The 26,872-nt window shown below is 39.2% G+C and overlaps 1 protein-coding gene and 2 long non-coding RNA genes across 3 annotated transcripts; 2 read left to right on the top strand and 1 right to left on the bottom strand.

The window, feature by feature from the left end:
• Window positions 1–689: 689 nt before the first annotated feature.
• Window positions 690–21,771, bottom strand: RIPK2 (receptor interacting serine/threonine kinase 2). Its single transcript, XM_068672227.1, has 11 exons — window positions 21,581–21,771; window positions 18,709–18,862; window positions 17,405–17,560; window positions 15,008–15,165; window positions 11,664–11,713; window positions 11,183–11,344; window positions 8,482–8,567; window positions 8,235–8,324; window positions 7,478–7,583; window positions 3,018–3,197; window positions 690–1,311 (listed from the first exon to the last, which is right to left on the bottom strand). The coding sequence occupies exons 1-11, from the start codon at window positions 21,769–21,771 to the stop codon at window positions 986–988; spliced, it is 1,659 nt and encodes a 552-aa protein (XP_068528328.1). The 3' UTR covers window positions 690–985.
• Window positions 16,243–17,831, top strand: LOC137851269 (uncharacterized). Its single transcript, XR_011093098.1, has 2 exons — window positions 16,243–16,631; window positions 17,075–17,831. It is a non-coding gene; the product is annotated as an uncharacterized lncRNA (long non-coding RNA).
• An 89-nt stretch (window positions 21,772–21,860) lies between the features above and the next one.
• On the top strand, window positions 21,861–26,144 carry LOC137851266 (uncharacterized). Its single transcript, XR_011093096.1, has 3 exons — window positions 21,861–22,080; window positions 23,016–24,118; window positions 24,654–26,144. It is a non-coding gene; the product is annotated as an uncharacterized lncRNA (long non-coding RNA).
• The last annotated feature ends 728 nt before the right edge of the window (window positions 26,145–26,872 follow it).

The raw sequence follows: 26,872 nt of genomic DNA, 5'->3' as shown, positions 1-26,872 counted from the left end.
GAGGCTCACGTACATTATTTCCAGCCTGCCAGCGCAGTGCATGTTTGTGGTATTTGTACAGAACCGAACTACTGCTCATCACATAAATATGAAAAACAAAATTGAATTAGAAGTTTGATCCAGCAGCATGAACAAGAAATACGTACACAAAACCATGACTGTAAGTGAAGCTTTAACTGAGGGTTCCCTTGTACAAGGTGGATCTGGATCTTAAAATACTCTAATTTCAAGAGGAACTTAAGTGGGTGTAACCAAATAAGATAAGGTTAGAGCTCCACCCTTTCTAATGTATCAGTTCTTAGGACAATGACGATCAGCACAAGGTGTTCCTTGCCCTGGGGCTCCTCTTTGGATTCACATCCTTCTTTTGCAGTGGTCTGAATTACCCTGGCAACAAAATAGGGCAAACAAAACAATAATAGAAATCCTGTAAAAATACAAATGTAAACTTCTACCCACCTACCACTCCTCACAGGTACCTTGGGAGGAATACTCAGTATAGCTCGAAGAAGATTTATTTACAAACACAGTATACAAGCCTGAAAATAGAGCACCTAGTTTTTTCCCCCATCTACAGGAAAAATCAGACAGAGGGAAGACAACCAATACCAAGTTAAGTTGTCTCAGTCCTGTGAGATGATAGGAAAAGCTATGTATAAACAGAAAATATGATATGTATAAGCATTAAATATGTAAAACAGGGATCATTTAATGATTTTACTTTGTCACATATAAACACGATACTTGTATGAATTCAGTCAACAAGTGTCAAGTGTTTGGCTCTCTGGCTGCACTCCAACTGATTCAATTGGCAACTCACCAAATGCAGCCTAGATGAGAAGTCTAGTGTCTTTTCCGAGACTCTACAAAGATGTAGTAAAGATAAAGCAGTACAGATATAAAACTTCTAAATAGAAACAATGGTTGTGTATTAAGAAATATTCACAGGGCTTCAAAAAAAAAAAAAAAACACAAAAAAACAGACTTAAAGATGCAGTCTTAGAGAATTAGATACAATGTCTGGATAAGGTTGAAGTCCTAGCTGTTTGTTGTCTTTCAACTTTTGTATTATAATTCTGGAAAATTCCTCTCCGTGGCTATCTGAGGTATCGAGTAGTTGTCGGACTTTTGATGTCCTTGTCGGTTTGGTGCTTATAAGTTCATAGTCTTCTTTCATGAGTAAAAATCTTGATAGAAGAGCATCCAGTGACTGATTCAAACATGCTTCGGTCATCTGATCAATAATTTCTTCTCTTTTACTTTGGATCCATTGATGAGCTACATTCTGTTGCATTGTTTCCAGAACAAAATCTGAGATCAAGGAGAATTAAAAAAAAAAAAAGATTAATATTTTCACACTTCTTGTTAATAAATAGTGCCATAAAACAAAGAACAAGCTGAAAGAGAGCTGGTAAAAAGCTTTTTTTTTTTTTGATTAGATATTCACTTAATTATTATCTTACATTCCACATTTAAAATGTTGTGAGTTGCCAAATTTGCTGGATAGAATATAATTTTTATTCCAAATCACAGAATAATTTAAGTTGGAAGGAACCCTCACCTGGTCTAATGTTCTACTCAAAGCTACCCAAAAATAAGTCAGGTGTCTCAGGGCCTCCTCTGGGTGAATTTTGAGCATCTCCAAAAATGGAACTTCTATAGACATAGACAAACTATTCTAGTGTTTGACCCAATTTGGTAATAAAAAGAGAGAGGTGCTAACTCAGCTTCAATAAAAATCCCTCTGGGAAGTGTACTGAAAAAGCCTGTGTAGCTTCCAGCATATATTCCTCAAGTTGAGGATTTATACAGTGAAAATGTACAGATCCTCATATTCTCAGGAGTCCCCCACCACAGCAGATCCAAGATTCTGTGCAGAAGGCTGTAGAAAGCTTTGTCCCTTCCCTTGTCATTTTTCAATTGTTTCTGGTTTACTCTCAGAAAGTAATTTTTAAGTGAATGCATCCAGATAACCCACTCACAGTCTCAGTCAATGTGTTTTCCAGTCTCAAGTGCCCACAGTAATCCTAACTACTCTTAATGTTATATGGATGAGAACCCCTACGCTGAGAAATGCCTGCCCCACATCTGTCCGTAAATTCAGACAACCTCTCATACCCCTAATCCTTTCCTCTAGTTTCACAGGAGAAAAGGCTTAATGAAACAAAGCACATGCCACTTCTTATAAGAAGTTATAAGCTCCATTTGAAGCAAATTTAAAGGAAATAGTTTAGGTCATGACAGACTGCTAGAAGTATGAGGCACTTAAAACTGACTTACAGAATTGTCAAGATTTGGATGAATTTAGACGGCTTCAAAAAAAGCACTTCAAATTTCAATGTGGAACTTTATTAGCAATTTTAAGTTTCAGCAGGGGGATGATGCGGCAGATCTTTATAAAATTCCAAATTATTGTGTGGCTCGTAAAAAGTTCTCTGAATAACTTATCAGGTACCACTTTCTTTTTGTTATCACTCTTTTGGAAGCACACTTTTTGCAGTTACTTGATGCACACGAAAACTATCCAGTGTATCTCAACTAACACAAAAGATTGTTAAAGGTGAGATGCTGCTTCTATTTGCCCCAGTGTTACTAGGCAGGCCTAAAAAGTGGCCGTGTCAGGTCGTGAGATTAAAAAAAAAAAAAAAAAAAAAAAAAAAAAAGCTAGAGTTTAATTTTTTTCTTCTTTATTCTGCTGGATTGTAGCACTGCTACAGTAGTAGGGGAAAGGAGAAACAACATTAATAAAGAGAATGCTCCCAAGGTAGCAGGAATTAAGTTTGCTTAAAATGAAAGGAAAAAAACTAGGAACTACAGCTACATCTTCTATGCCACAATTTACATTATTTTTACTTATTCTGTAATAGAAGGCTACAAGGACAGAATCACTTGCATTCTTAATTTGCAGCATGCTTTGTTTGCATTTTACAGATGAACACCAGTTCCAGTTTCCAATTCATACATGCATATATTCAATATTGCTATAGGACTTAGAATTAAACCAGTGTTTGCTGTACCTGAAGGAATTGGTGATGTCCGCAGCACAGATGATGAGGAATTTGAAGGAACTGAAATACTCTTGTCAGATGAGGGAAGGTAACTGTATGGGTGCACAAAAAGCTTGGCACTTTGAGTTACGGAGAGATTTTCATCCACACTCTGACAGCTGAGAGAGTGTAGACTACCAGAATCTCCATCTTAGGAAAGAAGAAAAAAAGCTGTAATACTACTACATTAGTTATGCTTGCAAAATACAATATTTAGAGCAATTCTATAGCACAAATTGTAAACAACCTAACATCATTTCAAATACAGCACACTATTCCTTCAACTCAGCTTCTCAGCACATTCATCTCCCTTGTCTTTTACCAGGGCTTGTGTTTTTGGGGGTCTTGTTTTATTTTCAAAGAACACAGAGAATAACTCCAGTAGATGTGAACTGTCAAAGCTCTGATGGACAGAAATTTGATGTGGGGACTATAAGAACAGAGTAATTCCTGAAGTGTTTGCAAAGAAGTGTGAGTCAGCATGAAAGCTGACTAATTTATTTTTATGAAGTTTGGTGGTGTAACAAAAGTGGAAAGATTAGAAATGATTCAGGTGGAGGGAAAGAACATGAAGACCAATGAAGACATTCAGTGGAATGTGAATGGAAGGTTTTGGTAGTCTGATGAAACAGCATATGGTATCAAGAAAGTTTTGTGTAAAATTTTTGAGAAAAGGGAAAGAAGGATTTTTATCAGGTGGGGAACATAGTTTCTACTTTTGGATTTTAATTGAAGAAAAAAAGATAATGATAGATACAAAAGCAGCAGTTGGAGAGAAGAGATGATGAACAGCTGATCAGAAACAAATTACAGGGCATATACCCCATTCTGCACATAGTTTTCATTACAGACTTCCACAGTCTCACTTGACAAAGAGCTTTGGCGATGTGAACTAAGAAAAAGATACTGATATAAGAATTCATGAAATCATTTAATAAGATGTCGCTCAACGCACGATTTGGGATTTATGGGTACATAACAAACGTGGGACTCTGAAGGTGTATACTTAGATGGGAACGTTGACCTGTTGCTGTAAAGAGCGGGAATAGGAAAATGTGAAAAATACACTAATTATTTAAACAGAACTAAAACTCATGATTCTAAGTGGACTAGAATTCATAGTAGCTAGTATTTTATTTCGTGAAAGACAAAGAAAGTAAGCAGGGCAGAACTATGTACTGAGATGTGATATCTGCTGCCTGAATGAAAAATTATAAGGAGAGAACTGATATGAGGAAAAAAAAAACTTTAGAAAAGGATTTTAAAAGTTTCTGCAGGGCTAGATTGTTCTAGATCTCTAGGCAAACATAGATCTCTAATAATAGAATAACAGTAGAGACAAAACTATTGGAATTGTACCAGTATGAGGGAATGACCCTGACCAGCAACCATAGCTTAAAAAAACAAACAAACCAAAAAAACATGCTGATGAAGTTTGCCAATGTTATTTAGAAAGAACAGGCTAACCTAGGTTATTCAGAAAGAACCTACTTGACACAGAGGTAAAAGAAGTGGAAATTCAGTAGCACAAAATACGAGATCTAGCTTCAAGCAGTGCCTGGTGATTTGCAATTGACGTGAGGGGAAAAAAAAAAAAGGTAATTATTCTGTAACAAAGGACAATGTGAGAAAAGAAATTCTAACATATATTAAGCAAAGTTTCTATTTCAGACAGAAAACAGTTGTTACACCTCTTTTATAATATTAAGTACAGAGGTCAGGTAGCTGTCTTAGTTCAGTAATATAAGTTAAAAGATGCACAGAAAGTACTAGCAGGATACAATGATAATGAAGTGTTTTATTTTACAAAAGGACTTCAGAAGTGTTTATCCTGTTTATCTAGTAAAACAAAGTGTAGTAAGAGCATCTTACTACTCTCTACATTGGAAGTAAAATGGGAAAAAAGGGAAAGAACTATTTAAACCTAAAGCAGTACTCAAGAACAAATGTGTATAAGCTGACTAGAAAAAAGGCTATTGGGCAAAGTAATAACATACACTTTTACTGGCAAATTGATTGGTTTATAAATGTTGTTCTATGAAATGAATGCCTGCAATTATAAAAGAATGAACTTGATGGCCCAGGAGGTACTTTCTAGACACCGTACCAAACTTATGTACAGGTAGGTCTTCAAATTTTAAGAGTGACTAGGAAGTTGTAGATGGAAAAATAATTTCCTTTTCAGAACATACCAGTGCAGAAGCAAGTCATAAAATGAGATGCTGCTCCCATCAGTATCTGTTTATATGGATGCATGGTTTGAAGGCATTATACAATTTTAGAATATAGAAAATGTCCCACTTGGAAGGGACCTTCAAAGATCATCAAATCAAAGTGCCAGACCACTTCAAGGCTAATCAAAAGTTAAAGCACACGAATAAAAGCATTGTCCAAACATCTCTTGAACACTGACAAGCATGGGGCATCATCCACCTCTCTAGAAAGCCTGTTCCAGTTTTTGACCACCCTCAAGGTAAAGAAATTTTTCTTAATTTGAACCACTCCAAACCTTCCCTGGCAAAGCTTTGTGCCTTTCCCACTCATCCTGTCATTGGCTCACAGAGGGAAGAGACCAGCAGCCCCCTTCCCTCCCCACTTCCCTTCCTCAGGAAGTTGCAGAGAGCAATAAGATCGCATCTTGGACACCTTTTCTCCAGACTAAACAACCCAAGTGTCCTCAGCCTCTCCGCACAGGACTTGCCTTCAAGCCCTTTTACCAGCTCTTGTTGCCCTTCTCTGGATGTTCAAGTACCTTAACATCCTTTTAATATATGTGGGCTCATTCATCAACTGCAATATAAAACCTCATTCCTGAAAGGAGAAAATACCATGTTCCCAAACACACTCAGTAGAATCCTAGAACAACAGATGAATTCCTTGAATGAAATAAAGAGACCTGCTTAGATTTGCAGTTAACATGCTCGCCTGAACATGAGCCAGCAATGTGCCCAGGTGGCCAACAAGGCCAACAGCACCCTGGCTTGTATCAGAAATAGTGTAGCCAGCAGGACCAGGGAGGTGATTGCCCCCTTGTACTCAGCTCTGGTGAGGCCGCACCTCGAGTTCTGTGTTCAGCTTTGGGCCCCTCATTACAAGAGGGACATTGGGGCCCTGGAACGTGTCTAGAGAAGGGCTACAAAGCTGGTGAAGGGCCTGGAACACAAGTCCAGTGAGGAGCGGCTGAGGGAACTGGACATGTTTAGCATGGAGAAAAGCAGGCTCAGGGAAGACCTTATTGCTCTCTGCAACTACGTGAGGGTTGGCCTCTTCTCACAGGTAACTAGTGATAGGACTAGACGGAACGGCCCCAAGTTGCTCTATCAAAACACATTGGGTTTGAACAGCCATTGTCACAATTCCATTGATTCTAATTGCTCTTAGAATATAGGGATTTTGTAGCTACAGACATTACAGTATCTCTACACACATACAGCAACATCTAAGCAGTAACTCTATAAAGGACCACCAACTGATCAGTCACTTTAATTGTACCACCACAGTCAATCTCCACAGGAAGATTTGGCAACTTAGAACAAAACCCAGCAGCAACGAGGGCTGACATTTACTGTTATGGTCAAGTATTGAAATGGGCTGCCCAGGAAAGCGGTGGAGTCCCCATTGCTGAAGGTATTTAAGAGACGTAAAGACATGGCACTAAGGGACATGGGTCTTGGTAGAATATCTCCAGTTTTGCAGTGTCCCAGCACACTTTTTGATGCTCTATAGCAGTACAGTTAATCGTCTTGTCTGCTTTCATACCAATGGTCCCCACAAAGCCAAAGGATGCCCTATTCTTTTGGAATATAAGTTTACTTTCTTCAAAACCTAAATGCAGTTTTAATTTCATAATGTATTGCTATTCAATCTGAGTTCAAGAGCTTTTTTCTGGTTTCTGATGTCAGCAAAACCTCAAAACTGAATTTTGCCTAGGAATTTTGCCAACTTTTAGTTGGCAGAGGTGATAAATACAAAAGATACATGTATGTGCAGACACTTTTGCAAGCGAATCTCTTTAATAAAGCCTTTTTACTGATTGAATGAGAAGTGATCTAGAGGTTGGGCTGTATTAGAAACTTCCAGTTTACTCAGCTTTAAGAGCAGCTCACAATATTTAGCCTTTTTATATTTAGAAGTACTTTACAAATGATTAACTAAACTGCCAAGATGAAGAGACAAGCAAAAGGTATTGCTGTGATCATGGCCCTGAAAACGAAAACTAGTGCTGTGAGGATTTGTCAAGTGACAGGAACATAAAATCAGAGCTAAAATACATTAGCTTTTCAGCCAGAGTACTAAGTTGACAGCAATAAAATACATCTCTTTTCTGATATAAACAGATATCCAATAATTTACTATGCAAATTCAGTGTCACAAAGGGAGCATAAAGCTGTGATGGCAAATTAAGTTTATATGAAGTCATGAGCATCTACCTGATGAGAGGATATTATACTTGGGAATAGACTTGAGTCTTGATATATCTGGAGAGATACTTCGAAGGGGAAGTGCATCACAGTGTATGGAGGCAGAACCTGTTTCCTGAAACAATTCCAGTTATACAATGAAAATTAATACATTTAATAAATAAATGTACATTAAATAAATAAAAAGATGCAATGATTTACCAAGTACCTCCTCATCACTCTTTTCCCTATTCTCTAAATACTCAATACACAGCACAATTAGAATACACTACGACAAAAGAAATACATGCAATCCTAATACTTCTGTTTTTCCAGAGCAGACAGCAATTTTGTGTATGAGTTTAACTATTAGTAAGAATCAAAACAAACAGCACTAAGAACCAAAATTTACAAACAAATCCATATGACCCTATATAAGCAAGCTACACAGAGGTGTAAGGAAGCAGAAGACAACCACTCGCAGACGCTGTGCTGGATTCATCATGGAGCAGATAGATGCCTTTTCCACACTTAGAGGATATACCAGATGTACCATTCTTTTTTCTGCTTATTAAGCCTTTCCTATCTTCACTTATATGGCTGTGTACATGACGCATCCCAGCTCAGTGAACACATTTTCCACCTTTCCTGACTGGACAAGAAAGTAAACTGCAAAACCATTCCCCTCCCCCCACCCTTACTAAGATATCCGCCTTCGAAGCTCTCAGGATTTTTAATGATTTTGACATACCAGGGAAGGTCCAAATTCAACATGCAAAATATTTACCTCTTGGGGATTCAGAGGTATATTTAGAGATGTTTTCTCCACATCTGTTTTCTTTCCACTCTTGTGAATACATTGCGATTCATACCGTGACTGAAAGAGATGTTTTTACTTGTATTAAGTTTCTGGTCTGTTTAAGCTTGATACAGGACTAGTTGAATAATAAAGGACATTATATTTCATTTAGCAGAGAAAAGCAGAAGTTGCCAATTTATTTTACCAACTCATGACTGTAACAAAAGCTACTTACCTTTGATCTCTTTAAGAGAATTACTGCTTCCAGCATAGCAATTTCATCAAACGTTCTCAGGACTGGTTCAAGGTCTATTAAACACTCTAAACAAAGAAACAATGATTTGCTGAATGATTTAATATGGAAGTTAAGTCTTCATATTGCTAAAACTGCTTCCTTATATTTGTAAAACTTATTTCTTTATTAATACATACCAAACTACACATGATACTAAACAGAAGTTTCTTGCTTTCACCTGTTACAACAGTTTTGTATCACTAAAACCAATCCTGATTTGGCCACCTCAGCAGCCTGGATTTGGGACTGTCCCAGAGTCCAAGTCTTGCATTCCTGGAATGGACAGAGTGATGGATTTGCTGTTTAGAGCTTAGTGATACGGTTTAGTGGAGGACTTGTTAGTGTTAGGTCAGAGGTTGGACTAGGTGATCTTGCAGGTCTCTTCCAACCTTGATGATTCTGTGATTTCAAGACAGACCCAACAAGCTTGATCTGCTAAATGGGACCAAAACGTGCAAGACCTCAGAACGAGTTGTTCTACTCCCATCTGAGTAGTGGTGCAAAGAATTATGAGGAAAATAAAAACAAATCAAACAACAAAACCCCACAGCAATATTCAGAAAAGATGCTGTGTTGGAAGACCAGAGGAAATGGTCAAAGCACTGACCTACCACATCCAGCGAATCCAAGTGATAGCGTCTGCATGCTCACTAAAGGCAGTAAATCACAGAAGCTAACATCATCTGTCTGCATAGGGAGCCACATGACAATTCAATAAGCAAGTGACAATACGTGCAATGCTCCCTTGTCTTTCAGTGCTGAAAGATTTGTGAAACTAAGTATTTCAAATTTGAGGATGACTATTATACAAACATCTCTGAGACTGGGCAAGTATAACAAAATGTCAGTGAAGGGGGACAGCATGTAACAACAACTGCATTTCTATAAACTCCACTGATTCAGCAAAACCATTCAGAAATCCATTACACTGCATTCTTATTAATGTATTTTTATTTTTTATTACAGTTTTACCATACTCCTCCCACATTAAGTGTTTTTCACTGGCAGCTTCGAGACATTAATTCAGTAGCGGGATTCTTATTCTCTTGTGTCAGCTAACATTGAGTCTAGAGGCTTGGCATGCCATTTTCCGCACTGAGGTACCAGGATTGTTAATTTTTATTGATTTTAATTAAAGTGCAGGTTTCAAGACTGCAGTATCAACGGAATTACAGACCTGTAAAGAAACATGACGATAAATCCTTGTCCCTTCTTTATATGGCTAACAGTTAGGTTAACCAAGCTTTTCTATTTAAAGTTTATTTTAAAAAGTAGGGCTTGGGTGTTTCTTTTTCCCCTGTTTTATGGAAATTGCAAAATTTCCCAATCAGTGAGCTTTACTTCTCTTAATTTTGCAACAGTTTTGTAACTTCCTCTTTCTTTTTATGATAGTAAAGTAGAGGAAAAGCAATGCATGTTTCCTTCAAAGACCATCTTACTACAGGCACTGCACTAATAACAGAGCCGAAGACAGCTCACGCTGTAGTCATATCCTAGGTAATTATCCCTTCTGTGTGACCACAGACTTCGGCTGCTATTTTATTTTGGGTATGTGACAGAGGAAAGCAAGAATATCTACGTAAATGCTATGATTTGTTCTTTCTGATTTTAGAAAACATTATAAATTGGTTTATTTACTTGAAAAAAATCCACAATTTAAAATTATACAAACCAGATACACAACAAAATACACTAAACTTTCGTAACATTCTTAATGCAAAAACAAAAATTGTTTTAAAGAGGACATTAATTCATTTTGGAGCACAAATTTTGAAAATAAAGATGCTCAATCTGTTTGGCTGTGTGTCTTTTTTTTTTTTTCTTCAGCCAAGCTGATACATAAAAGTGAAGTTATGGACATTTCTTGTTGAGCTGTCTGACCAGCAATTTTCTAATACTTTCCAATTCAAAGGAATTATGCCAACTAAGGTTTTAAAAATAACAAACTTCTGTTCATCAAATCTTCAAGTGAAACATTAAGATTGCTGTCCTGCTTGTAAAATAAAATAAAAATTTAGAAAAAAAATATTGGTATTTCAGATGGGAGTCATTGCATTTTCAACCTAAGCAGTGAGAAACTCAAAAAAGAGGATTGCTTAATCCAGAGCTCTTTGTGCTGTTTTACACTTGAATACTTTTAGTAACTCTCATATTGTATTTCTTTTGTCTCTCCACAGTGATCCCGCATTCCCTGCATAATTAGGATTGCATTTTTAAAAGAAGTAGGGTGGCACTTCTTAAAGCACACTCAAATTAAACAAACATAGCTGGGCAGCTTTTTTCCCCCCTTCCTGTGAATAAAAAATTAAAATGAAGTCTTCCCTTCAAAATAAACTGAAAAAAAAAAAGAAGCAGTAGTAAACCATGCTACCTTTTCCTATAGGAAAATTAGAGACAGCAAATGCAGGAGACTCTAACTAACAACTCAATTTTACTGCACATGTAGCTCCATTCACAAATTTGTTTATAGGCATAATGGAAGCAGACAAGTATCTTATCCCATGCAACTTGACTGTGCAGATGCATCTTTTGTCATCTTTACCATTTCCCTCTCGAGACTATAACCTTGCTCTGTTAGTACCACGTGAGACAGAAATCTGCCAATTTAAAACTATTTCCTCATTACTCAAGACAAACTTACTTAAGAATGATGGTCTTTCATCCGGGTTTTGTGCCCATCCACTTACTATCAATCTTATGACGAAAGCTCGATGAGGAATGTCCATTGATAAGCTTTCTTCACTTAAGTCTAGTCGCTGTCCTTGTGACACACTATACATTATCTGCAAGGGGTTTATAACTTCTGTCAAAATAGACATCGTGCATTCATTAGAAATATATGCAATATAAATAGCTTACTATAGGAGGGACAGTTTAGATTTCAGCCATAGTATTTACAGTTCACCAAAATAAGGCTATGTTTTTTTTATTTAAGAAAAGTATTTTGAATTTATTAAATCAACACAAATTGGAAGAATAACACAAGGATGTTCTTCAACATTCTTACAACCTGGATTATTACGAAGTAACCCCTAAAATGTATAAGCTCCCAGGTACCCAGGTGTCAGGCTTAGCCTTTACACAAGTCCAGAAAAATAAATTACAGGAAAAGATGGCCTTACCTTCAAATGGCTGTTTCCTTGACATCACTTCCCACATAATAATTGCATAACTGTTTAAAGTGTAAAAAGTATGGAAGATATCAGTTTAGATTGCTGACACTGATAAAACAATGTACTCAGCTTAGCATTTTATTAGAAACATTTCACTAAAATGATCCTGCATGGCACAAACTGGTCTGCCTGCTGATAAATACAATTATGTCCCAGACCTATGCAAACTAGCAGGAATTCTAATCAATGACTTCAGCTGGAACTAGTCAATAATTTAAGTACAGAAAAGCTACAGGGCAAAGCTACATGCCAGCCTCAGCCATTCTGTGGAGACTACTTTGAACGATAGCCAGACTGAATGCACATCTGCTCATTCAAACCAGCGACAATCTTTTTCATTCACATCAATTGGAATGGAGGTGGCCCAGTGCATACAAATCTGCTCCATTTTTAGTAGACTAGTCACTCCCTTCAGTCATCAGGACATATTAATATAAAAGGTAATTCTAAAGAAGTTTTTAACTTAAATTAGATTATTTAAGTGCAACAGTGACATAATTTATATAACAAAATCAATGCAGGTAAAACAAGTGAAAAAAATAAAAATAATGTAAAGAAAACAAATCTGGCTTTTCTGTATAATCTTTAATGATAAATAAAATTAGTAATTCTAAGCCTAAAGTGAAGAAGCAGTATTTTTGCTCAAGAGTGTCATTTCCAATGTCAAACATACTTATAAAGCTACCTTCTCAACCAAAGTTTCTCATCATGTTTAAAAATTTTAAACGTTTATTTTAAAAAAATGTAGATCTGAAATTGTAAAGCTTAATATTTAAAAAATTTAATCCAATTTCCATAGAAGCAGTTTTACAAAAATCATAAGAAAAAAATGATACAATGCAAAGAATTATGTTTGAGAAAACATTCTTTTTAACTGCTGAAATAACTTTACACGAAGATATTATCTTCCTAGATCACCAAGAAGTACCAAATTTTGGATGCGGGCTATATTTAACTTCCTTGATACATTATAAAATTTAACAACTGCCACCTAGGCAAAAATGAAAAAAAATTAAGAATGAAATAACTGAAGCTTAAAGTCAGTTGTTTAAACTAAGCTTTCCTAACTACTTATTCCATTCACAGTGCTTTGTTCTCAACATCAATAATAATTTCAATAACTCTCAATAAGAACAGTCCTCCTTGTCAGAAAGGCTGCTTTTGATGCAGTCCTGAGAAATTCATGCAGGCTGATTTATTTGGCATGGCAAATTATTACTTGTAAAGGTTCACAGAATCACAATATCACAGAATTTCTAGGTTGGAAGAGACCTCAAGATCATCGAGTCCAACCTCTGACCTAACACTAACAGTCCCCACTAAACCATATCCCTAAGCTCTACACCTAAACGTCTTTTAAAGACTTCCAGGGATGGTGACTCCACCACTTCCCTGGGCAGCCTGTTCCAATGTCTAACAACCCTTTCGGTAAAGAAGTTCTTCCTAACATCCAACCTAAAACTCCCCTGGCACAACTTTAGCTCATTCCCCCTCATCCTGTCACCAGGCACGTGGGAGAACAGACCAACCCCCACCTATCTACAGATACCTCCTTTAAGGTATCTGTAGAGAGCAATTAAGGTCGCCCCTGAGCCCCCTTTTCTCCAGGCTGAACAAGCCCAGCTCCCTCAGCCGCTCCTCGTAGGACTTGTTCTCCAGGCCCCTCACCAGCTTCGTCACCCTTCTCTGGACCTGCTCAAGCACCTCAATGTCCTGCTTGGATGCTTTTTCTTTGAACAATTTTTTTTTTCTTTAGAAAGATCACAAATTTGCTTTAATATCTCACCAACATTATTTTATCCGCTGTAGTCTATTAACCAGACACCCAGCCTTCCATTCAATTTGGAATCTCTCTATAATGAAAGATTATTCTCTCTGTTCTGTAACACCACAGCATACCAATTCTTGCTGATATTCCCTTTACTGTATTTATGTTCTCCTTTCTTATTTCTGCTTCACAGCACTTCCTTCTGACCCTGGGCACATTCTGACCCGGGTGATAATCCTGTTGGTCATTTCCTTCACTGGCTCTTTACCTTCACATTCTCCTGCCTTGAACTTCCATCTGTTTTCACTATGCTTTCTTACTTTCTCTCTCCTCAAATAATCTCCCTTTCCTTCTTAACAGTTTTCTAAGATCTCCTTACCTTTTATCTCTTATTTTTTTCCCACTCATTTGTTATTCTTCTGCATGCAACTTTTTTTTCCTAACATTTATCTTCCTCATCTACACTCACTCATTAATACACAATCCATACTTTCAAATCCTCTAAAATCAGAAGCTAGATTAGATAAACTTCACACTGCTACTTCTTTCTCCATAATACATTGGTATTCCTTTTCAATGTCTAGGGTGATGAAAGCAGGATGTCAAAGAACTTTGTGTGCTCCTCAAGAGTAAAGGGATAATTTAAAGAAATAATGGTCTCTCTGGATGTCAGTAAGTCCCTCCGAGGCTGATTTATCTTCCACCAAAACACAACCCTGTCACAGATAGCTGAAACTAAAGATGGTAAAGCGCAACACAGATGGACTTTGTCACAGTGGTATGCCTCTTCATACTTCCTAAATCTCCATCTATGTATGATAATTCCTTCCACAATTGCTCAAATAACCTTTGAGCTCTCTGAACGTCTTCAAATTAGCAGATCATAACTCTTAATATCCTAAAAGCCATTTCTGTTTTTAAACAGGTAGCCACCACTCTGCTACTTTCAGCTATGACTCAGAACTGACTGAACCAAATCCACCAGAACATTCATAAAGTAAGCTACTCCTTAAGTAGATCTCTATTTGGAGATAGTGAGAGACAGGAGATCTCTACACTTCCTTCAACCCCATTACCCTGTTTTTTCTAACCCCTTTAAAAAAACAAACAAACAAACAACATTTTTCTTCTTTCCTCACAGTACATTTTGCCAATGTGTGTATCAATTAACATAAAGTACAAAGGCATGTTAATCAAGGTAATGGAGTGAACATCTTTTTCCTCCCTACATTGCCTGCACGTATATACTCTCATTCAAAGGAAGCAGTCTCCTCTGTCTCTTTACACAGTTTAAGCTCTCTTTCTAGTTTAAACTCTGGAGTATTACACTTCTCACAGCGTTTCCTAGAGAAATGGGTGATCAACAATTCCACCTACCAATTGATTCTTTTTTTCCTGATTTATTTTGCTTAGACTTTCAACATCACTGAAAATAATAAAATTGCTGAGAACATGTTAAAACTTAATTTCAGCAACTCAGATTTGATTCAGATTGCAAAGTCCCCTTGAGGACAGCATGGGTTACCTGTAGATATCGTGTTTCACACTTGCCCGGGTTTTCTGACTGGGATTGTAATCTTCAGGTGGCATGTAGATGATGGTCCCTCCTTCTGGCAAGGAAGTTTCGCTGCGTGATTGCGACATGGATATGACACGCCATTTTGACATGCCAAAATCTGCAATCTGGAAAGGACAGAGCAGCTGTTCTAAGAACTGGATTTATCTGTTAACCCTTGTTACAAATTCCTCAAATACACCTGAAAGAACAGCTTGTTTAAAATCCTTAACCTGACACATAAAAAGTATGTGGTTGTCTTAACAACAGGAAACACCCGCTCCAGTGCAGAAAACATTCCCAGTTCATGACTCACACTATTCCTACAGCACTGCCCTGTCCTGTTGTTCTTTTAAGGATGGATTCACATCTCTGTGGCTGGGAAAATCCATGGCGGAAGCCTGTCCTATATGAAAATCACTTTCTTTCAAGGAAAATAAGCAAACCAAGACACTATTTCCAGCTCACTGGCTGTCTAGATTGCACAAAGTTAAAGATCATAATAGCTCTATGTAACTTAGCCTGCACATATCCCGGGACAATTGCTTGTACAAAACCATTTCAGGACAGCCCACGTCATCCCCAGAACTATGAAGTATTAGTCTCAGATTAACAAATTTGGCATTCTGAAATTCAGTGCTGCAAAAAGTAACCAAATATTCTGTTTATTGTGACCTCTGGGGCCATCCCAAAATAGTCTTCTTGTCCCTTCCTACAGAGTTTAGAGTACAACTACATCAAGAATTAACTGACTTAGTTAACACTCCCAGACATACACCAGGCAGGAGTAGGATGTCAGACCAGGTTACAGGCAGGGAGATGCACAGCCAGGAGAATAAGACTGCTGGTGGACCTGCAGTGTTCAGCATACAAGGGAGAAAGATATGTATGTAGGCAGCAATGAGCTCTGGACTTGCCCAGCATTTGTATCAGAGCAAAATAATTTTCAGAGATGCCTGTGTGAGCAATTAACGTAATAGAAATAAGCTTTCTGGAGAGTATAAACAATGCCCTTGTTTTCTTTACAACTCATGCAGTGAACTTGCTGTTACAGGTCAGGTTATCTTGTTCATTCAGTTGATCTGATACAGTTGGAAGCACTCTATGAATGGTGTTGCTTTTATACACATACAATACTTTTCCTATTTAGAACATGTGACTTCCTTTTTTGCAATTCTTGCCAGCTGTCCTAAATTAGAGAACTGTGCTTCAGCCCAAAAAAACCTTCCTTCCAATTATTCTAGCAAAGCAACTGTTTATATGTGGTCAGGCAGTGAACCAGACCGCACCAGTGCTGCTAGATTAAAAAAAAAAAAAAAAAAAAAAAAAAGCGTGGATTACTTGGGCCAGTTCCCAGTCAGGTTTATCAGGAAGCTCTAGAGATGGTGACATTGGCACAGCTGAGTGGGAGGAGGTATGAGCTGCAGAGGGCGTGAGTGAAGAGAATGCTGCGTAAGCTGCCTTGCTGCCAAGGAAAATGTCTTTGCAAGGGAGAAAGAAGAAAATCAACACTGCATCTTTGATCTTCGCGCGAATGACTGATGGATTCATTTCATGTTAACTGAAGCAGTAGCCATTCAAGATTAAATTAAGTGTAATGTATCTCTTATTTCTCATGTACATGAATAGTACATTCTACCAATGTAAAAAACAGAGGATCTGAAGGGAAAACAAAGCTTAAATTTTTGTTATTTTCATTAACAGAAGACCTCTTGCAATTATAGAATCACCTAACCGTTTTGTCAGAAGTACTTTTAGTCTCTTTTTCACATCATGGCAATAATATTTTGAAAGACAGAATGCAAGTTTTAAACTTCTTACTTCTTCACGTATGTTTGCTTGTTCTAGCAGCATCAAAAGACCCATCTCAGCATGTTCAGATTTTGAAGTTGTTTTACATGTTCTTATACTACACTAACAGAATAAACGTGCATTTTAAATGATAAGCATCAAATGGTGTTAACATTAGAGTTCATTTTTTCTGACCTCGAGAACTAACTTGCCTGAGCATCTCAAAACTTTCTATTTTCTGCTCAGAAAGGGCCAGACATAGCTACCCGTGGGAGGCCGTCATCAGAAAGTGTCGCCGCTATTGAGTAACACTGCTATAGTGGAAGCAGTGCATATTCTGGAGTTCTAGTCTGTGTTTAGATGGATCAGAAATCCACACTTGAACAAAACAGAGCTTTCCAAAGAATTTGTAAGTTCTTTCTGCAAAGATAAAAATCAAACATCTGGCATACAGCTATGTCCCTTCTGCATGGCGACAACCCCACTCTTCTCCCTCAAAGTAATTAAATTCTCAAAGCAATTAAACACTTCGGCTTATTCTGGATGCTGAAAAACATAAGAATTAAATAACTCTACCTTGACATGAAACTCATCATCCAGCAAAATATTCTGGGTTTTCAAGTCATGGTGCAGCAATGGAGGATTCATGTTGTGCAAATAGTTTACTCCCAAAGCAATTTCATAAAGAATGCGGTATCTCAGGCACCAGGGAACGTCGGGATACATATCTTTCTGCCAAAATAAAACCACAAAACCAGAATATAATCCTCCGTTCTGATCTGACAAGATAACACAAAGGCTTTCATAATAATAAGAAAGTGAGTTGGACAAGCAGTAATCTTTTAAAACATATATTACATTAACTGCACATTGATACTGGCTAGCTGTTAAAACAAATACATAAATATTAATCATGCATGTTATGATGTTACACTTCCAATCCCCTAACATTCATACAGTTCATGACTGCTATACATAATTTGTATATAGGACATTTACCGCATTACTCATAATTACTCATATGGAAATATGAGTTACAGATGAACTGTACGAAACCTGTAAACCACGACCTATGAGTACTGCACAAAGAAAGACACAAATCATACCTGCTACTAACATTCGGGAAAAAAAACGGTAAAACTAACCACAGAACACTACATTTAGAAATATAAGTACAGCAAAAAAGCGGGGAAACTCAAATCTTAAAAGTTACCTAAACACTATTGTATTTGGGTAAAATACAGAGCTGAGCTCTTTGAGGCATAGGCAGGTACTGATTAAGGGTACAGAAGGGACTGCAGTGCTATTGATACACAGCTGCAGTAGCTTTACATTAGCTTGGACCAGCCTAATTGCAGCAGCTGAGTTCGTTTCAGCACAGGAGAAATTACTCCTGAGAGTAAGACCTGGTAGAAATATCTGTATCTGTTTAGATTAGCAATATTTGACTTCTATAAACATTATTTTTTCTTTTTCTTTTTTTTTTAAGTAAAGATTTAAATTCAGGAAACAAAGTAATCTTTTTGTGATATTTACACTGTCAACAGCTCTGAAAGCCAGATTAAAGTAAGCACAAGTATTTCAGCTTCTAACTACAGAACAACTGAGATACTAAACATGATTCTACACAATAATTCATCATTTAGCCTGTTATAGATTACAGCATTACAGGAAAAAGTGCAATATAAATAAAGACTACTGAGTTTGGTCGCCCTTTGGGGGTACAGGAAGTCCATCTGAGCAACATAAACTACCAGTGACTGTCCTTTAATTTTAAGTATTACTAATAATAAACTTTACTATACTACTTCCCTTAAGTATGGAAATCACAGTCTATTTAAAACAATCAGGGACAATTTAATGACTTTGAGTACACTTACCCCATGTAGAAGCTCGTTTAGTGATCCATTAGTCATGTACTCCGTTACTATCCCAAGAAATTCAGGTTCATTGCAAATTCCCAAAATTGGCAGAATGTAACTAAACCTGGCTTTGTGCAGTATCTCTGCTTCTTTTAGAAGGTGGTTTCTATCACTTAAATAAAAAGAAAATAAAAGAAACAAAGAAAGAAGGTTACCATACCATTACTAGGAAACTCCAACCAAATGTAAGCTTCCCTATATTCTGTTAAAAAAAAATAAATTTATCTATATGCAGCACCACCATCTTTCAGTATTTTTTCTGTACTGTGCTTTGATAACAAGATGCTTGCTATAAGACAACTCAGAATCTGCAAATACCAAACAACTTCCCTACTTTTGCTCTTCTATACAAGTATCTCTATTTCCACAACACATTTCACCCATGTTTCCAGTAAATAAGGATAGTCAGAACTCCAGCTGGCACCATCCTGAGCAACCAGAACAGGAACAACCAACTACACCTGTCCCGTTTTACTGTCCGTCTTCAGACAGTGAGTGTCCACTATGGCCCACTATTTACCTCCTACAGAGTAGAGATCTTAATACTTATCTTGTGAGTTTCCACTATTTTAACTTAGAGGACGCTGGTGTGCACTAAAACAATACTGGTTAAAGGGATACACCTTCACCTTCTGAAGGAAAAGGAAGGACCAGCTATGTTATGTTTTCGTGTAAATTGTTCCTTCAAATTTGGCTCCTGCTTTGAATTGCCCTCTGGAAAAAAAAAAACACTGATTGCATGGGGGGCAGAGAGAGACCAACACCTGAATTTGGTGGTGTGAATGCCCTTTGTTATTGCCAAATCTCCTCATAGGTGTGAATTTGATGCATCTTTACAACTTCAGACATTGTAGCATATGGTATGTGAGGGTCAAGTTATATTAAAGAATAAGTGTGCTTCTATCCCTGCAAATGGAAAATATATATATATACATATAACATATTTTATATTTCAAATCATCCTATATCTCAAATAGTATATTATAACTCAGAGAACATATATCTCAAACATACCACAGTGAGCATACTCAGACCACGAAGGAGCCTAAGAAAAAAATAATAAAAGATTTAGACTTTACACCAATGGGGACTGGTACAGGTACAAGTACACGTGCAGGATAACCAAACATGGGACTTTTACAGCACATCTAAGGCTGAGCCGTTGGATGAGCCAGCCTGATTCAGCAGCTGTATGGCTGTACTAGGGCAAGGCAGCATTCAAGCCAAGTCCATTCACAGCACCTTATCAACCTGGTGATACGGCTCCGAGGTGAGAGCTGCTTTGTGCCCATCCAGCTCAGAGCACAGACCGACGGGTCCAGAGGGATGTGGACTGCTCAGTGTAGATGTAGCCCTCGCAAAGAAAAGGCCTTCAGAATATATGGGAAAAAATGGAAGCCTAGAGAACTAAAGCCTGCTGCTTTTATGACAGCGAAAGTTAGAATTTAGTGGTATGTTAAATCAAGTCTGCTTGTTGATCCTGTTTTTTGTGATGGAAAAAAGCTTCTATTTTGGGAAACTCTAGGTAGTAATCAAAGTAAGAAGTCAGTCTTCAGGAAAAGCATGGGACAAAACACATGGCTCCCTCCCTCTCTCTAGTAAAAAATAGGTTTGAGAAAAATTAGGGGTTTTCCCAGACCATGAGGCATCCCATCTGCATGGGATTCTGCTGTAACCGGGAAAGGAGTTGCAACACGCGGAGGTTTATTCCTGCGCCTCTATGTCACTTCACCTTTGCCTGCTCCATACCAGAGGGGCATTGAGCAATGCCTAAACCAGCAGGAGCCCACAGCGGCTCCCAGGCTGCCTTGCTGTTGGGCAGGTCGCACGCCAAATTCTGCGATACGCAGCACAGGCTTCCTGGTTGGAAGGATTAACTGCACCGTCAACTCTCTGGCCTTCCGTCCTCACGGCAGCTTTTTCAGGATGGTATGTTACACTGCCTACAGTACAACCCACAACTTACTGCAGACACAGCGCAGGTTTACTGCAGCTTTTGGTTATTCTTACAGTACTTCTGAGCTTTGCATGGTATATGGTTGTTAACCCGAGTGGTTTTGATTACCCTGGTTGCCTTTTTTTGTCAAGTTTTCACAGGTTAGATGTCACACTGATCTAGATCCCAGCAAGGCTAAAAGTAGTATTTACTGTTTTCTCCCAAGTGAGTTCAGAGAACAAACACTGTATTTATTCTGGGAAGTCTTCTGGGCTAGCTTGTAACCTTTCCAAAAACCAAACCCCAAAAATTTGTGAACTGAGGAACAGCCGACGCGTTTTTACCCCACATCCCATAGGTTTAAGTGTGCAAGCTCACACGCACACACGTACACCCGTGTGTCTCAGCCGCCTGTCTGCCTGACACCGCATCAAAAAAACCTGAGGCAGCAAAGATGAAAGACACCTACAGAAAAAACAGGAGGCTACACCCTAAGGAGAGGCAAACTAGCATCGATATGGTTCAAAAATGGCATTACAGAGAGTGAAGGAGGCAGGAACAGCTGGAAAGCTGCTCCCTGCTGCTGGGGTGACAGCTCGGCCATAAACGCGCTGCCACCTGACCCCCGGGAAAAGGGAACGCGATCGCTACCAGCTGACGAAACAGTGAAAAACAGCAGTACGTAGGGGTCTACAAACCTGATATTTAACAAATTTAACAGACCTGGGGTGAAACCACCACCACCCCCTTCAGCACCCCAAGGGGAGGAAGCAGCGGGGCCGCCCCACGTCCCCCCCACCGCCCGGGCAGGGGCGGCCCCGCCGCTCCCCCCATGTCCCCCTGGACCCTCCCCAAACCCCCCCAACCCCCAAACCCCCCTGGCCGCCCCGCTACCTGTCCAGCAGCGGCCCCTGCAGGCACTTGAGGGCCACCGGGACCCTCCAGTCGGCGTGCCGGGCGGCCGACACGGTGCCGTAGGCGCCGCGGCTGAGGAAGCGCAGGTCGGGCAGCTTGCTGGAGGGGACGGCGGGCAGGGAGCAGCTGATGGCGCCCGCCCGGCCACCGCCGCCCTCCCCGCCGTTCATCCTCGGCCGGTTCCAGGGCCGGGGCCGGCTCCGTGCTGCTCGTGGGGTGCCGGGGGCGGCCACGCCGTGTCTCGGCCAGAAGCTTGCGGAGCCCACAGCGCCCCAGCACGGCCGCCCCGGCTCGTCTCGTCTCGCCGCCCTTCCCCGCCTCCCCCCACACCCCGGCCCGCCTCCCCGCCGAGGAGCGGCTTCCCCCAGGAGAGCGGCCAGGCCCCCTCCGCGGGGATTTATCGCGACAGCGGCGATACAAGGAGAGGCACAGCCGAAATCTCCAGAAAGCCATCGCCGGCCCTGCCCGCGCGGCTTGAGGTAACCTGACGTGAGGGTTAGCGGGAAGGTGCTGCACGGCTCGGGCACCGAGTCACGTTTTTCGTTAAAAAGTGATTTATTTCGGAATTAGCAGTCTGTGGCTTTCCCCAGAGGAGAAAGCCACCCTTCTAACAGGGTGAGCGGAGCCGATGCCTCGCCTTAACGTGGATGGACCTCGGGCTGTGTGCGGCTCTCACCTGCCCTCTTCTCGCCCCATGGTGGGTAGGAAGCAGAGAAAGAGGGAAAGAAGCCAAGTTTTCAGGCTGTGATACTGGGTGATATGTCACAGTGTGCGGGTGGAGGCATGGCAATTATTTCTCAGTTCTCTATTTAGGCCTGGAGCCCATAGAGTTGTAGAATCACAGAACAGCTTGGGTTGGAAGGGACCTTAAAGATCCCCTATTTCCAGCCCACTGCCATGGGCAGGGACACCTCCCACCAGCCCAGGTTGCCCAAAGCCCCATCCAGCTTGGCCTTGAGCACCTCCAAGGATGGGGCATCCACAGCTTCTCTGGGCAACCTGTGCCAAAAAGCAAATAAAGCAAGTCCTGAAGTGTCCTGTTTTCAGCTTTCATTTGGTCTCTATCCTTCAGGCACACTAGATGATTACGCAGAAGTATAATCTCAATGCAATGTTTTTGATACATAAATTTTAGAAGTTGATATAAATATATGCCTTTCTGTATTTACCATGTCAGTAGTTGTAGTTGTCATCCTGTGTTGGCTTTGTTATATAAATGAGATTTTGTTTCCTAAAGAAAATGACATGCAATGGACATACACAGTGAGCATGTGCTACAAAACCCTTCAGTAACTCCATACATAAGGTATTTCCCATTAAGAGATTATGATTATCACTATGCTAAAAATTTAAAGATACCATATGAAAACAGGACGCCTAACAGGAGTAAGTAGCCAGTTGCTGCTTTCTACAGGTCCTTGGGAATTTTGTCAGAGCTTGAAGACAAACTTGCCGGTAAGGGTGGAAGGGGAAGAAGAGTCGTGTGATTCACGTTCTGTGGTGAGCTGCCTGTTTTGTGGACACTCTAAAATAGAAGTTTGAAGAAGATAAACTGGTGACTCGGAGTTCCCAAAACGAGAGGCTGGCTACCAAGGGAAAAATCAGAGTATTCAGTATCAGAATATCGCTGCTTCTGGAAACCCCCTTCTTTTTCCTTTAGTAAATTTAGATTCATTTTGTCAGATAACTTAAATGACATCATAACTGGCTTAAATTTTCATTGTTCAAGTGAAGTGGCTTAAATTGCAGCTAAAATACAAAGTAATTCCAAAATAAATCTTTAAATCATTCCTTTGAAATTCTGCTGAAACTGTTAATGGCTGTAAAACTCAAATACATCGTGTATCAACTGAAGTTTTGTCTGTGGTGTCCTGATTTTTAGATTAACAAGTGCAATTGTCTTTGAATCTATGTTGTAATGGCTTACAGAATAGCTGTGTAACAATACCTGTTGACTTTGTTTCCAACCATAAATCGGTTCATGGCCTTGTGCCTGAAAGACTTTCATTATGCTCAGTCACAATACATGCAGTTGATTTTCCTTTTAATCGCTCAGTTTTAACCACTGTTGAGAAATACCTTTATAATTGTTTGTCTCAATCAATACAAGACCTAACTTGTTTCAGCAGTTTATTACATGTAAAAAATTCTAAACCTTTTTGTTTCCTTTGCTACTGATTTTTAACTTAATCGCTTTGGTTTCTCTAAATGTAATCAAGAGTCCCTTTTTGCAGTAAATGCCAAGTGACCACCAGGAAAAATCTTTAGCAGATTTAAGGATAATCAGTTACTGCACGATGGACTTCAGTTAGCTTCTACTCGCTGAATATGCTGAAGATTGCGAAAATAAACATTTTCAAGTAAAACTCCACATATCTGCTTATGCAACCATAGCAGCACCTCAGACTTTGCTTGTGCAGGACATACAACGCCCATCAGTGACGCACAAATATGCGATGGACTTACCCAGCACGTGGTCTTAGAGAAGAAAAGTGTGATGGGACTGGACTTCTGGAGGTAATGTGTGTTGAAGCTGCTTGTGCCAGTCCAATTTGTGTATTCCCATCAAATGTTGTTAGTGGGATGCAGTGCTTACCTAGAAGAAACTTAAGCACATCTGTCTCTAAGCTCTGGTATTTTCTACTCTGGTACACTGGAACCATGTGAGGTATTTAAATCTGTAGGAAGTTCTAGAGCAGCAAGCAAGTAAACATTCTGGGTAAATTAACTTGATTATTTCTATCTGAACAACCTCAGGGTAAAGAAGGTCAGGATTTAGGTCTTGAGCATGGGACTGGGGAGGAAAAGTAGGTTGGTGCTTTACTCCAGTTCCTGGGGCTGGCTGTCAGAACAGATTTGCTTGTTATTGCAGAGGCCCTTAGCAAACACAAGCCCATTAAGCTGTGATTTGAAAATGTGCAGTTGGCAATAGAGAAGATGCATAAATAATAAAACAACTGCTAATAAAAACAACTGCTAGTATATATGATAATAACCTTTTAATACATTATTTATGCAATAATGCAATAACCTTTTTTTTTTTTTTTTTTAGCCTAATTAAGTCTACACTGTTTCTGACAGTGCTGCTGCCATGTTTGAACGAGGAGGTGATGTAATCCGTAATTCACCATCTGTCTCATTGTGTCAGGTGATAAATGACCTGGTGCAGCAAGCTGTGCCTTTCCCATTGCTTGTTATCTAATGGACATAATAATGAAAAGGTGCTCCGTGATACTAAAAGAGAAGTCTCAAAATCCTTCACTGTGCCTATAGACAGGATACCTCTTCATGTGGGCGTCTCAGGGTAGATCAGCTTTTTGATAAAACTGACGCTTTTGTTAAATACTGTTTCTAAATGATAGAGTATTTAGGCCATGGAGCAAAGAAGCAGCTGCCTCTTGGTTTCTTCCTTGAGCTTTTAACTTGCTGATTATTTGTGAGAATTCCCATTGATCATTTGCATTCTGAAGAAGTCTGTGGTCTGCCTTGCTTCTTCACATGGGAATTTCCACACAGATAGTGAGATAAGTGAAGGTCCAGAACAAACAGGGTATTTTATTGTATTTTTCCTTATACCTTGATTAGTGTTGTAATAAACAAACAAAAAAATTCTTTGTCATGAATTTAAGAAGTATCGAACTTCTAATTTTTGTTGTTGTTGTTTTTGTTTTTTAATAACTACTTTTTTTTTGGTGGTGGTATTTACAGGTACTTTGCAAGTAGGATAATGGCAGGATTTAAGTGGCAGGGTCTTTGCAAGTAGGATTTTATGGCAGGATTTAAAATGGCAGGCCCAGTAAAATGGAATTGTTATCTGGCCCACAAAGTCTGGGGAGGTGTGTATAGCAAGCTGCTGTATTTTTAGCAAGGTAGTAAAAAAAGTAAGTGGTAAATGATTAAAATCATGTAGCAGAAATGGCTATGTCTTATGAAGATAATTAAACACTTACTCGGGTCACTAATGCAATTTTCTGTGAACATGTTAACATTTAATATCCATTATCATGATGTATTGCATATGACTCACCTGAGGACAGGAAAATGCTAATCTTAAGTACACTAATCTGTATCACTTAGATAAAACTATTTAGATGAGCATATGAAGTAACAGAGAAGCGTGGCAGTAGTCAGAACATGGACTTCTGTACTTTGCCTTTATATCGCTCGTTAAACTTTTGGCTATTGGACTTAAGCATGACAGACCTCATTACCTATTAAATAGTCAGAAACACTTGAGAAACAGATGCTATTTTTCTCTTATCTACTCACAGGTTCTGAATTTTATATGTATATTTAGAGTTGAATAAAGGATTATGTTTCAGAAAATGCGTTTTCATTCAGTAATATCGGAATCTTTGTCCTTGCTTTTTGTGGTGTTTACAGCCTTTAAATAAAAAGAGAATGCTTATTTAACAGGCTTTTAAATGAAAAGAGAACGTATATTTGTTTTATAATAGGTTTGTTTAAGGAGTGTTTTCTCTTCAAAATATTTCGGTATGTTTTGTACTACCCACATACAAGGAATAAAGGAGTTTGGTATTGACTTCTTCAGCTGTGCTTGTTCTTATCAATGAGATAAGATGTTTCCAGTCCTGATATCTTCCAAAACAAAATGTTGTGTGTTCAGTTTCTGGCTGGGATCGCTTTGCCTGCTGTCACCCTGGCAATATAGTGGTACACATGCACAGATCTGTTTTTAATGAGTGTGACAACAGGGGAGCACCGTGGAAGCCCATACCTTTTACAATCGCCTCTGTGGTTTCAGACCAGCCTTCACTCCTCCTTGCTAGCACGTGCCAGGCATAAGCTGGGCTGTGCCTGAATGGCAGAACATCTGAATTCTTTTGGAAGCTATTGCATATTGTTTTAGGTGATTGTTTACACAATTTTACATGAAGAGATCTGCATGAAAGTACATGTACCCAGCTATTGCAACATGTCGATACTACCTAGCTGACTGAGCAAAGGGGCAGAGCTGCTCTGAGCTTTTCTTAGCAGTTTGGAGGGAGGGAGCCCTTGGGAGAACAATAGTTCTGAGTCACCCATTATTTCCATGCTGTGCTCCAGCTGTGGTGGTGCCCATATGGTGATGACAAGTCCCAGGTATAATGTCAGGATAAACTTAGGAGCTGTCTTGAAGACAAATGGTATTTCTTTTCAGCACTAATAGTTTGAAAAAGCCACCCCACTCTTGAATCATTTTGCTGTTTTGTTTGTTTATTTTGCTATTATCACTTAGACTTCCTTTTTCTCCTGTTGCTTGTGAGACCT

Source organism: Anas acuta, chromosome 2 (genome assembly GCF_963932015.1).
Source record: "Anas acuta chromosome 2, bAnaAcu1.1, whole genome shotgun sequence".
Lineage (NCBI taxonomy): Eukaryota > Metazoa > Chordata > Aves > Anseriformes > Anatidae > Anas > Anas acuta.
The sequence above is the reverse complement of the archived record's forward strand: the minus strand, read 5'-3'. Positions and strand labels throughout refer to the sequence as shown.

Excerpts from the sequence above, each read along its gene's own strand:
- RIPK2 (XM_068672227.1), bottom strand. The coding sequence starts at position 21,771 with ATGAACGGCGGGGAGGGCGGCGGTGGCCGGGCGGGCGCCATCAGCTGC. Across the intron at positions 17,561-18,708 it reads TAAACGAGCTTCTACATGGG|AAAGATATGTATCCCGACGT; the intron begins GTAAGTGTACTC and ends TTATTTTGGCAG. Across the intron at positions 3,198-7,477 it reads GTATAATATCCTCTCATCAG|ATGGAGATTCTGGTAGTCTA; the intron begins GTAGATGCTCAT and ends TTCTTTCCTAAG.